General features: G+C 48.0%; 1 protein-coding gene across 2 annotated transcripts in view; it reads left to right on the top strand.

Moving 5' to 3' along the window:
* The first annotated feature begins 1,265 nt into the window (after positions 1-1,265).
* Positions 1,266-13,548, top strand: part of NUP85 (nucleoporin 85) — a 78,633-nt gene continuing 66,350 nt past the window's right edge. Inside the window, exons 1-2 of one of the 2 annotated variants that reach the window (XM_040330062.1) lie at positions 1,266-1,511; positions 11,771-11,885. In XM_040330062.1, the coding sequence (XP_040185996.1) occupies positions 1,479-1,511; positions 11,771-11,885 (148 nt within the window). In that variant the 5' untranslated portion in view covers positions 1,266-1,478. The remainder of the gene's footprint in view (positions 1,512-11,770; positions 11,886-13,548) is intronic. The other variant, XM_040330063.1, reaches the window with a different exon arrangement.

Here is a 13,548-nt window from a genome sequence, read left to right as displayed (position 1 = left end):
AGGGAGAATGTTATTTCCAGCAATTTAGAATAATTTTTTGGTGGTATTTAACCACTTCACATCCCGCCCATAGTCATACGACGTCCACAGATGGGATCTCCCATCCTGGGTGGACGTCCTGGGCTTCCCAGCCGTCTATGGGGCGTGCGCGCAGCATTGCTCAGGACCCGGTGCACGTGCCCAGCGGCCGCAATGTCCACCGGGCACCCGCAATCATGGCAGGACCATTGATCTGTGTGTGTAAGCACAAAGATCCAGGTCCTGTCAGCGGTGAGGAGACCAATATGTGTTCCCAGTACAGAGAAACACACATCGGTCTCCTCCCCTTGTGAGTCCCCTCCCCCTACATTTAGAATCACTCCCTAGGGAACATATTTAACCCCTTCAGGGCCACCTAGTGTTAACCCCTTCCCTGCCAGTCACATTTACATAGTAATCAGTGCAGTTTTATAGCACTAATCGCTGTATAAATGTGAACGCCCCAAAAATGTGTCAAAAGTGTTCGATATGTCCGTCGCAATGTCACGGTCACAATAAAAATCGCAGATCGTCACCATTACTAGTAAAAAAAATGTAATAAAACTATCCCCTATTTTGTAGACGCTATAACTTTTGCGCAAACCAATCAATATATGCTTATTGCGATTTTTTTTTACCAAAATTATGTATAAGAATACGTATCAGCCTAAACTGAGGAAAAAAATAGTTTTAAAAAAAATTGTGATATTTTTTAATTTAAAAAGTAAAAAATATTGTGTTTTTTTTCAAAATTTTCGCTTTTCTTTTGTTTATAGTGCAAAAAATAAAAACGCAGAGGTGATCAAATACCACCAAAAGAAAGCTCTATTTGTGGGGAAAAAAGGACGTTGATTTTGTTTGGGTACCACGTCGCACGACTGCGCAGTTGTCCGTTAAAGCAACGGAGTGCCGAATCGCAAAAAGTGCTCTGGTCAGCAGCTGAAGAGGTTAAAAAACACTGGGTTTTAAATTTTTACTGTATAAAGGAAAAATAAAAATAAATGACTCCACCAATGTTGTGGGATTGCCCTGATGGGCTGCCATGGGTGGTAAAATTGTGACTCGGTCGCCTTTGTTTACCCCTCTAAATAAGTCAGAGATGAGGAGGTGTTTATAGATGAGGGGTGTGTGTATATAATATTAGTGAGGCATCCAGATCCATTGCTCCACATTTTATGTACAGCCCGCACATGGCTCCCCATCGCTCCTATGAGAGGCCCGCACTCTGATAGCTGCCCCTGGCTGCCTGAAGTATTTCAAGTATTATTCTGTACTTCACAGTGACTGGAAAATAAATCGGAATATGGGTCTTATCGTGTGTTCTATGATTCCGAGCTCAGCCTTCACTCACTCCTGCTGTAGAGCTCTGTGCCTTGGTATCAGGCAGTGACGAAGACAGACCTGGGGTCCTTAGTGAGGACCGTGAGCTGTAGCGGGAATCAGGAAGACGGCGGAGAACCATGGAGGAGCTGGACGTGGAGCCGGCAGAGATAGTGAGTGTATCCGTGCCCTGTGTATGGAGGGGGTCGGGGGGCGGCAGGCTTCGCTTCGCTTCGCTTCTACATTGTGTGAGGGAGCTGCTGACTGACTCCGCTGCCATGACCACAAGCCCAGCATTGAACCCTTCTACGTACATGGCAATACAGCTAATGAGTGGGCTCTGCATTGGACACATTCCTAGCTCGAGCAGAAGGGGGTGGAGACCTTCCCCTTGTAGCTCCGCACCCCAAAAAAAGGTTACCACAAGATGGCAGCACGCATGGGGGGGCTTCTTATTTCATTACAAGACAGGTCCGACTATGGAGGAGACCAGGGACAAGTGACACCATTCATGAGAGTCATATGGAGGAGACCAGGGACGGGTGACACCATTCATGAGAGTCATATGGAGAAGACCAGGGACGGGTGACACCATTCATAGATGAGTCATATGGAGGAGACCAGGGACGGGGGACACCATTCATAGATGAGAGTCATATGGATGAGACCAGGGACGGGTGACACCATTCATGAGAGTCATATGGAGGAGACCAGGGACGGGTGACACCATTCATGAGAGTCATATGGAGGAGACCAGGGACGGGTGACACCATTCATAGATGAGTCATATGGAGGAGACCAGGGACAAGTGACACCATTCATGAGAGTCATATGGAGGAGACCAGGGACAGGTGACACCATTCATGAGAGTCATATGGAGGAGACCAGGGATGGGTGACACCGTTCATGAGAGTCATATGGAGGAGACCAGGGACGGGTGACACCATTCATGAGAGTCATATGGAGGAGACCAGGGATGGGTGACACCATTCATCGATGAGAGTCATATGGAGGAGACCAGGGACAAGTGACACCATTCATGAGAGTCATATGGAGGAGACCAGGGACGGGTGACACCATTCATGAGAGTCATATGGAGGAGACCAGGGACGGGTGACACCGTTCATGAGAGTCATATGGAGGAGACCAGGGATGGGTGACACCATTCATCGATGAGAGTCATATGGAGGAGACCAGGGACAAGTGACACCATTCATGAGAGTCATATGGAGGAGACCAGGGACGGGTGACACCATTCATGAGAGTCATATGGAGGAGACCAGGGACGGGTGACACCGTTCATGAGAGTCATATGGAGGAGACCAGGGACGGGTGACACCATTCATAGATGAGAGTCATATGGAGGAGACCAGGGACGGGTGACACCATTCATAGAGGAGTCATATGGAGGAGACCAGGGACGGGGGACACCATTCATAGATGAGAGTCATATGGATGAGACCAGGGACGGGTGACACCATTCATAGAGGAGTCATATGGAGGAGACCAGGGACGGGGGACACCATTCATAGATGAGAGTCATATGGATGAGACCAGGGACGGGTGACACCATTCATGAGAGTCATATGGAGGAGACCAGGGACGGGTGACACTATTCATAGATGGGAGTCATATGGAGGAGACCAGGGACGGGTGACACCGTTCATGAGAGTCATATGGAGGAGACCAGGGACGGGTGACACCATTCATGAGAGTCATATGGAGAAGACCAGGGACGGGTGACACCATTCATGAGAGTCATATGGAGGAGACCAGGGACGGGTGACACTATTCATAGATGGGAGTTATATGGAGGAGACCAGGGACGGGTGACACTATTCATAGATGGGAGTCATATGGAGGAGACCAGGGACGGGTGACACCATTCATGAGCGTCATATGGAGGAGATCAGGGACGGGTGACACCATTCATGAGCGTCATATGGAGGAGATCAGGGACGGGTGACACCATTCATGAGCGTCATATGGAGGAGACCAGGGACGGGTGACACCATTCATAGATGAGAGTCATATGGAGGAGACCAGGGACGGGGGACACCATTCATAGATGAGAGTCATATGGAGGAGACCAGGGACGGGTGACACCATTCATAGAGGAGTCATATGGAGGAGACCAGGGACGGGTGACACCATTCATAGATGAGTCATATGGAGGAGACCAGGGACGGGTGACACCATTCATGAGAGTCATATGGAGGAGACCAGGGACGGGTGACACCATTCGTAGATGAGAGTCATATGGAGGAGACCAGGGACGGGTGACACCATTCATGAGCGTCATATGGAGGAGATCAGGGACGGGTGACACCATTCATGAGCGTCATATGGAGGAGATCAGGGACGGGTGACACCATTCATGAGCGTCATATGGAGGAGACCAGGGACGGGTGACACCATTCATAGATGAGAGTCATATGGAGGAGACCAGGGACGGGGGACACCATTCATAGATGAGAGTCATATGGAGGAGACCAGGGACGGGTGACACCATTCATAGAGGAGTCATATGGAGGAGACCAGGGACGGGTGACACCATTCATAGATGAGTCATATGGAGGAGACCAGGGACGGGTGACACCATTCATGAGAGTCATATGGAGGAGACCAGGGACGGGTGACACCATTCATAGATGGGAGTTATATGGAGGAGACCAGGGACGCGTCGTCCTCCTCTGTGCTGTATATGCTGACTGTACCCCCCCTCCTGTGCTGTATATGCTGACTGAACCCCTGCCTCCTGTGCTGTGCATGCTGACTGTACCCCCCCCTCCTGTGCTGTATATGCTGACTGAACCCCTGCCTCCTGTGCTGTGCATGCTGACTGTACCCGTCGTCGTCGTCCTCCTCCTCTGTGCCGTATATGCTGACTGTACCCGTCGTACTCTGTGCTGTACATGCTGACTGTACCCGTCTTCGTCCTCCTCCTCTGTGCCGTATATGCTGACTGTACCCGTCGTACTCTGTGCTGTACATGCTGACTGTACCCGTCTTCGTCCTCCTCCTCTGTGCCGTATATGCTGACTGTACCCGTCTTCGTCCTCCTCCTCTGTGCCGTATATGCTGACTGTACCCGTCGTACTCTGTGCTGTACATGCTGACTGTACCCGTCGTCCTCTGTGCTGTACATGCTGACTGTACCCGTCGTCCTCTGTGCTGTACATGCTGACTGTACCCCCCCCCCCCCCCCCCCCCTCTTGTGCTGTGCATACTGACTGTACCTGTCGTCGTCCTGTGCTTTCCAATCTGACTGTACCTGTCGTCATCCTGTCCTGTGCATACTGGCTATACCTGTAAACCTTTTTACTGTACATACTGAATGTGTATAGCACCCCTCCACACTTGCCTTAATGCCTTTGTCAATGTGCATGGTGTAATTTTGTTGACCTGTACACAGCCTATAGTGGTGTAAATCTTCCCTTTCCAGTGTCAGATGTTTTTGTGATCCGAAAATCGTACGAAAAATGCCGCTTTCGAATCAATCGTACGATAATCGGATCGTTAGTACAGAGCTTCCGAGAGCCGATCAGGACAGTTCATCCGATTTGTATCCTATCGGCCATGCACAGAATTTTTTTTCGTACGATGCCAGATCGTACGATTTTCGTTTAATCAGTACAGCTGTCGTTCGAAAATGCAATACAAATGCATTACAACACATGACATCACTTCCGATTTTTTATTCTGCCGTACGAGAATTTTCGTGACTTTAGTAAACTCATCAGATTCGACGTGAGATTAGCATACAAAAAAAAAAACGGACGATCATGTGTCCGATAATCGGATCGTGTGTACCGGGCATTAATGACAGCGCTAGAATTAATCATTGACAGTGTCAACACAGGTGCATAATTTTAGCATGGGTACATGAAAAAGCTGTGATTATCAAATATAAACAATACATAAAATGATGCTAATTTATAACGCACAGGTATCACTTTTTTCTTTATCGTACATCACGGGACACAGAGCGGCATATTCATTACTATATGGGTTATATGGAGTACCTTCAGGTGATGGACACTGGCAATCTCAAACAGGAAGTGCCCCTCCCTATATAACCCCCTCCCATAGGAGGAGTACCTCAGTTTTTACGCCAGTGTCTTAGGTGTTGGTCATGGTTTAGCTTGCCTCCACATCCTTGGGATTAAGGTGGGCTAACCGGTTCTGTCCAAAGGCCTCAGCGCTAAAGTGGTCAGTAACCGGACCCCAAACCAATGGGGTATAGCCCATAATGCTTTCTTTTTAGAGAGCTGGACCCTGGGCCCAGAACTTAGAAACCTTTGGGGGCCTAATGTTTCTGTTGCCAGAGTGCTATATGGGCCCAGGACAGTGGATCCTTCATAGGAACCCAGGGCCTGAAGGTCAATGCCCCACGGAGATGGGGGAAGATTGGGCCTCTTGCTGTGCAAAGTCCTGCGGCATTGAACAGGTAAGTGAGGGGAAACTTGCGGAACTTGGTTCGCAGCAGGTTTTTCTGGGGGGGTCACAGGGGGACATGCCAAAAGTTATGCGCTGCATCGGGCAAAGTGAGTCACATGTCTTAAGATAGGATGGCTCTGTGTTATTTCCCCATAAAAGGTGACCTCCCTGCATTGAGAGGCTGTGTGTGTTTAAGAGAGCTGTGCTTACCTGCAAGCCTCCAGGCGATTGCTGCATAGGTTCTTCCTCCTAGCCTGGATGACAGGCAAACGCTGGCCTCCTCGTGTGGCTCCCTTTCACCCCACCCCCCCCCCCCGTCGGCGGGCGCGCGCGCGTCCCCGTGTTATGGGCGTAATTTCGCGCCGTTAGCTGAGGGGGGAAGGGCGGGCCAGTAAGTTTAAGGAAGGGGCGGCCCTTCCATTCGTTCCCAGCTCAGTGTATGCTGGAACTGAGAGAGGAAGAGACCAGAGCGGCAGCACGGGGCGCCGAGGACACACAGTGGCCAAAAAGGAATACTACAGCCTTAAAGACTGTCCTGAAGCCTAGAGATAGGCTGTTCTTTTTTTCTCAGCAGTTTTTTCTTTGGCAATACTACTAAGGGGGACAGAATGTTTTTTCTCTCTTTGGTTTAAAAAAAAAAAAAAAAAAACAAAAGCAGAGAAGGCATTTTTTATCCCCCAAAGGGTTTTTGGGTAATAATTTATTTATAAATTCCAAACACCGTTAAGTTAGCGGGCGTACCTCGGTATTGTACCATGGCATCTGGTTCTGAGGGTACAAGAGGTGGGGATTCCCCCAGAGAGTCTGAGGTCTCGGACAAAGTTATGCCGCTGCTTTCCCGAGAGGGAGCCTTGGTGGGACCATCGGGATCTGGGGCTGGTGCTGGCACGGGTCAGTCCAACCCTAGGGTGGTCACGGACGAGGTACTGTCCACCTCCTTAAAGGAGATGGAAAAGAGAATGGAAAAAATGATAGCCAAGGCTATGCGGGACAGAAAACGGAATAGATCTCCGTCGCCCGAGCGTGGACCCTCAGAGGAGGAGGTCCTTTCCGCAGGGGAATTGGACGACCTCTTGGACAAGGACCAAGCAGGTTCGGGGATCGAGGACCCGGATACGGAGGAGTCTGGGGCAGCCTCCCAAGGGGAGAGCTGGTGGGTTCAAGCCTTAACGGACTTGGTCCATAGAGCATTTAACTTGCCAGTACCAGATCTCCAAGTATCGACGGTTTCAGCTTTGGGCTCACTAAGAACGCCTCAAAACAACGCAGTTTTTCCGATCCATCCTCTACTAGAGGAAGTTATGTTCCAAGATTGGACCAAGCCAGATAGAATCTTTTTACCACCTAAAAGATTCTCTGCCTTATATCCTATGGAAAATAAATTTTCCAAGAGATGGGCAACCCCGGCGGTGGACGCAGCCATCTCATGTGTTAACAAATCTTTAACATGCCCTGTAGAAAACATACAGGTGTTCAAGGATCCGGTTGATAAACGCTTGGAAACGCTACTAAAAAACTCCTTCACCACTGCAGGGGCAGTAGTGCAGCCAGCTGTGGCTGCGATTAGGGTTGCACAAGCATTATCGGATCAAACTAAGCAGATGCTTAAACTTATTCCTGCCCAGCAGGCAGAAGAATTTTCGGATGTCCCTAGGGCCATACGCTTTACGGTAGACGCAATTAAGGATTCTATCCAGCAAGCGTCACGTTTATCGTTATCCCTTATCCATATGAGAAGACTCTTATGGTTAAAGAGCTGGGAGGCAGAGCCCCCATGCAAGAAGCTCCTCGTAGGGTTCCCCTTCCATGGAGAACGACTCTTCGGAGAAGACCTGGATAAATACATTCAGACCATTTCAAGCGGCAAAAGTACTCTTTTGCCAACCAAGAAAAAGTTTCGAGGACCTGCGTTTAAACAACAGTACTCCCCTGGGCAGGGGCCCTCTAATACCAAACAGTATCGACGGCCTCCTGCAAGATCAAACTTTAACTTTAACAACAAATCGCAGGGACAGGCCGCTGGAGGCAAGAAGCAGTGGTTTTGCAAACCAGCCCCCAAGCCGGCCTTATGAAGGGGCGCCCCCACCCCCGAGGGTGGGGGGAAGGCTGCGTCTCTTTTCAGAGGTTTGGGAGGCCAGCATTCCCGACAGATGGGTACGGTCTTCCGTGGCTACAGGCTACAAACTAGACTTCCTAAAGTTTCCTCCTCCTCATTTCCAGGAGTCAAGGGTACCAAACGATCCGGGGAAGGGAGCCGCATTAATGGCGGCATTGAATCTTCTACTCTCCCAGGAGGTAATAGTAGAGGTACCAGTCCAAGAACAAGGGCTGGGTTTCTACTCCAACCTATTTATCATCCCAAAGCCCAACGGCGATGTCAGGCCAATCTTGGACTTAAAAATGGTAAATGCATACCTAAAGGTCCACTCATTTCGGATGGAATCCGTGCGGTCAGCAGCTGCCACACTCCAGAAGGACGACTTCATGGCATCCATAGACATAAAGGATGCCTATCTTCATGTTCCAATTTATCAGCCACATCAAAGATTTCTACGCTTTATGGTGGCTTCGCGTCATTACCAATTCGTGGCGCTTCCTTTTGGGTTGGCTACGGCCCCCCGGGTGTTCACGAAGGTCCTAGCCCCAATCCTAGCCAAGCTAAGGATCCAAGGGGTCACGATCCTAGCGTACCTGGACGACCCCCTAGTCATAGATCACTCGTCTCCTGGCCTGGAACGAGCAGTGGCCCTCACGGTTCAATACCTCGAAGTTCGGCTGGGTCCTAAATCGAGAAAAGTCAGTATTCCAGCCCACAAGGCAGTTGGAATATCTTGGCATGAGGTTAGACACAGAACAACAAAGGGTGTTTCTACCTCTGATAAAGGTCAAAGCCATCAAGGAGTTAATCCTATTGGTTCTAAGCAAGAGAGAACCAACTATTCGCCTATGTATGCGGTTACTAGGCAAGATGGTGGCCACATTCGAGGCGTTACCGTACGCCCAGAGCCACACTCGCATCCTGCAGGCAGCCATCCTGTCAGCATGGAGCAGGAGGCCACAGGCCTTGGATATCCCTTTGCCGCTCTCATCAAGAGTCCGACAAAGTCTGTGTTGGTGGTTAGACCCTCAGAATCTACTGAAGGGGAAGTCTTTCAGCCCAGTGGCTTGGAAGATAGTAACCACAGACGCCAGCCTGACAGGCTGGGGCGCAATTTTGGACGGTTGCACTCGCCAGGGTACTTGGGCAAAGCCAGAGAAGCAGTTGCCCATCAACATCTTGGAGCTCAGAGCTGCTCGACTAGCCCTCAGGGCTTGGACGTCCAAATTGCAGGGGTTTCCGGTGAGAATTCAATCAGACAATGCCACGGCCGTGGCATACATAAATCACCAAGGGGGAACCAAGAGTCAAGCCGCTCAGAGAGCGGTGAGCTTGATTCTCCTGTGGGCAGAGGCTCATGTGCCCTGCATATCGGCAATATTCATTCCAGGAGTGGACAACCTTCAGGCGGACTTCTTAAGTCGCCAGACTCTGTTGCCGGGGGAATGGTCTCTACATCCACAGGTCTTTCAGACACTCTGCCAAAGATGGGGAGTGCCGGACGTGGATGTCATGGCATCGAGACTCAACAAGAAGCTAGACAGGTTCATATCCCGCTCAAGGGATCCGATGGCCTGCGGAACCGATGCGCTGGTTTGCCCTTGGTATCAGTTCAAACTTCTTTATGCATTTCCCCCGCTCCAGTTACTACCCCGCCTGCTGCGCAGGATCAGGGTGGAGCACATACCAGTTATCCTGGTAGCTCCAGCATGGCCCAGAAGGGCATGGTATTCACTAATCCTGAAGATGGTAGTGGGAGACCCTTGGACTCTTCCTCTACGGCCAGACCTGCTATCGCAAGGTCCGATCCTCCACCCTGCCTTACGGCATCTAAATTTGACGGCCTGGAGGCTGAATCCCTGATTCTCAGGGGTAGAGGTCTGTCTCAGAAAGTAATCTCTACCCTAATCAGAGCCAGGAAACCGGTCTCTAGGGTGATTTATTACAGGGTCTGGAAGGCCTATGTAGGCTGGTGTGAGTCCAAGCGATGGCTTTCTCGCAAATTTACCATCGATAGAGTATTAAGTTTTCTCCAGCTAGGAATGGATAAAGGACTGGCATTAAGCACAATCAAGGGACAGATTTCAGCTTTGTCAGTGTGGTTTCAGCGGCCGCTGGCCACCCACTCGCTAGTTAAGACCTTCATTCAAGGGGTCTTAAGTATTAATCCTCCAGTTAAATCCCCGCTTTGTCCGTGGGATTTAAATCTTGTTCTGTCAAGTTTACAGAAACAACCTTTTTGAGCCGTTGGCTGAAATTCCTTTGGTTTTACTGACAAGGAAGTTAGTATTTTTGGTTGCCATAGTTTCCGCCAGAAGAGTATCGGAACTGGCAGCCTTATCCTGTAAGGAACCATATCTTATTTTTCATAAGGACAAGGTCGTTCTCCGCCCTCATCCTTCCTTCCTACCGAAGGTTATATCCAGTTTTCATTTGAACCAGGATTTGGTATTACCATCCTTCTTTCCTAAACCTACTTCCAGAAAGGAAGGGTTGCTGCATACCTTGGATATTGTCAGGGCCATGAAGGCCTATCTTAAAGCTACAGAGAAGATCCGGAAAACAGATGTGCTGTTCATTTTACCGGATGGGCCCAAGAAGGGGCAGGCAGCTGCAAAATCCACCATCTCGAGGTGGATTAAACAGTTAATCACTCAGGCCTACGGCTTGAAGGGGTTGCCTCCTCCGTTATCATTAAAGGCTCATTCTACTAGGGCCATGGGCGCCTCCTGGGCAGCACACCACCAGATCTCTATGGCTCAAGTTTGCAAGGCGGCAACCTGGTCTTCTGTCCACACGTTTACAAAATTCTACCAGTTGGACGTAAGAAGGAATACTGATACAGCCTTTGGGCAGGCAGTGCTGCAGGCTGCAGTTTGAGACCCTCGGATTCCGGGGGCTCCCTTTTGAGTTAAATTTAAAATTTAAAATTATTTTTCTCAACTAAGTTGGATTTATTATGATTTGAGTATATCTCTAAATTAAATCCTTTTGTCTTGGGAAGATGTTCTCCCTCCCCTCATTGTAAGCATTGCTTTGGGACATCCCATATAGTAATGAATATGCCGCTCTGTGTCCCGTGATGTACGAGAAAGAAAAAGGGATTTTTAATACAGCTTACCTGTAAAATCTTTTTCTTGGAGTACATCACGGGACACAGAGCTCCCACCCCTCTTTTGGGGACTATTTTGGGAGGCATACTGCTTGCTACAAAACTGAGGTACTCCTCCTATGGGAGGGGGTTATATAGGGAGGGGCACTTCCTGTTTGAGATTGCCAGTGTCCATCACCTGAAGGTACTCCATATAACCCATATAGTAATGAATATGCCGCTCTGTGTCCCGTGATGTACTCCAAGAAAAAGATTTTACAGGTAAGCTGTATTAAAAATCTCTTTATTTTATTTTGGATAGAGTAAAAGAGGGTTTTAACCCCTGTCAGGTTTTTTTTGCCACTTGCTTCGCATTGGGCAGATTTCCCTTCAATTCCTGTGACATAGCAAAACCGGGAAGTGAGAGGAAATCCCTCCAAGGAGAAGGAATCCTGGAATGTCACCAGGATCACCAAAACGTAGTTTCTTTATTGGAAGACTTCCCTATTCTTGTTCTGATGTCAACCGAACATTTTGGGATTTTTTTTTTTTCTTTCAATTTTTATGATAATGGTAAACAAGACAAATAGAGAGGTTGAATATGCCTAAAGGTGGGGTACAGACGGCAGTAAAAACTGACAGGTTTTCTAATCCCTCTCTACTCTATCCAAAACTAAGAAAAAACAATTGCCTTTAGTGATACTTTAATCTCTTAGAAAACATGCGTCATATGACATAAAAGAAAGACCCCATATTGTTCTAGTTCTTGTGGTAATTTCTTGTTACGATTTGTCTCGTTGCAGAGCATACCTGGATTTGGAAAGCAAAACATTGGATTCAGCTGGGGACCAGGAGAATTGCTTCTATATGAAACGCCTGACAAGAGTAAAGATGCACACAGCATTTTCGAATTAAAAAGTAACGCATAGGGGTTGATTTAGTAAAACTGCAGAGTGCAAAATCTGGTACAGCTCTGAATACAAACCAGTCGGCCTCCAGGTTTTATTGTCGGCTTAATTGAATAAGCTGCAGTTAGAAGCTGATTGATGAACATGTGAGGCTGCACCAAATTTTAAGCCCTGGTTCACACTGGTGCGATCTGACATGTCAAATTGGTGGCATTTGCAGGCAATGGCACCGTCCTAATCGGTGCGACGCCACATCTGCAGTGCTGCACTGATTTCAAAAAGTAGTTTCTGTAATACTTTTTGCGATTTCGGCATTGACATCTATGCAGAAACTGCACAGATGTCTCTGCAATCACAGCTGAAATCGGGACTGACAAGCGGGAGTGAAATCGTGCAAGTTCAGCTGAACTCGCACGGCTTCATTCCCGCAGCCCAGTGTAAAACCTGGGCTTAGTCAATAAGCATGTAAATGTAATCAATACATTATTGAGGAGAGCCAATGACATGACTCACTTTTTAGTCATGTCTTTTTGAGCTGCAAGTTATCAGTATATGTACAGTCAGGTCCATAAATATTGGAACATCGACACAATTCTAATCTTTTTTTTTTTTTTTTTTTCTCTATACACCACCACAATGGATTTGAAATGAAACAAACAAGATGTGCTTTAACTGCAGACTTTAAACGTTAATTTGAGGGTATTTACATCCAAATCAGGTGAACGGTGTAGGAATTACAACAGTTTGTATCTGTGCCTCCCACTTTTTAAAGGACCAAAAGTAATGGGACAGATTAACAATCATAAATCAAACTTTCACTTTTTAATACTTGGTTGCAAATCCTTTACAGTCAATTACAGCCTGAAGTCTGGAACGCATAGGCATCACCAGACGCTGGGTTTCATCCCTGGTGATGCTCTGCCAGGCCTCTACTGCAACTGTCTTCAGTTCCTGCTTGTTCTTGGGGCATTTTCCCTTCAGTTTTGTCTTCAGCAAGTGAAATGCATGCTCAATCGGATTCAGGTCAGGTGATTGACTTGGCCATTGCATAACATTCCACTTCTTTCCCTTATACTCTTTGGTTGCTTTTGCAGTCTGCTTCGGGTCATTGTCCGGCTGCACGATTCTGGTCAAAATGAGAATCGCGATTCTTTTGCTTAGACTAAAGATCACGATTCTCAAAAATTGATTGCCAGAACCCCCCCCAAATAAATAAACCTGTGATTTATTTGAAAATACGAATATATAAAAAACAGACCAGTGATATGTCTATAATGTTAAAGACCATATAACTCCTTTGAAAAAAGCAGAATCAAACTTTAATTTTGCTTTTTTCATAGGTGTTATATGGTCTTTAACAATATAGACATATTACTGGTCTGTTTTTTATACATCAGACGGAGTACCGCCGGCAACCACTTGGTGGCGCATGGATACACACAGTTGTAAAAGAACTGTGAGAAAGATAAATACATCAGAAGCAGTACCGCCGACAACCACTGGGTGGCGCATGGATACACACTAGAGTTGTATTGAACTGTGAGAGAAGCCCAGGCTGCTCACGTCTGTTCTGATGTCGGCGGCATTTGCGTTCCACGCTGGTTACGTGGAATGGCGGTGACACATAAAAATCAGGGGGCCATCCCGCGGGGAGATCGCAGGCGGAGAGAATC

Source organism: Rana temporaria, chromosome 12, assembly GCF_905171775.1.
Source record: "Rana temporaria chromosome 12, aRanTem1.1, whole genome shotgun sequence".
Classification (NCBI taxonomy): domain Eukaryota; kingdom Metazoa; phylum Chordata; class Amphibia; order Anura; family Ranidae; genus Rana; species Rana temporaria.
Note: the sequence above shows the minus strand (reverse complement) of the source record. Positions and strands in the feature narration are given on the sequence as shown.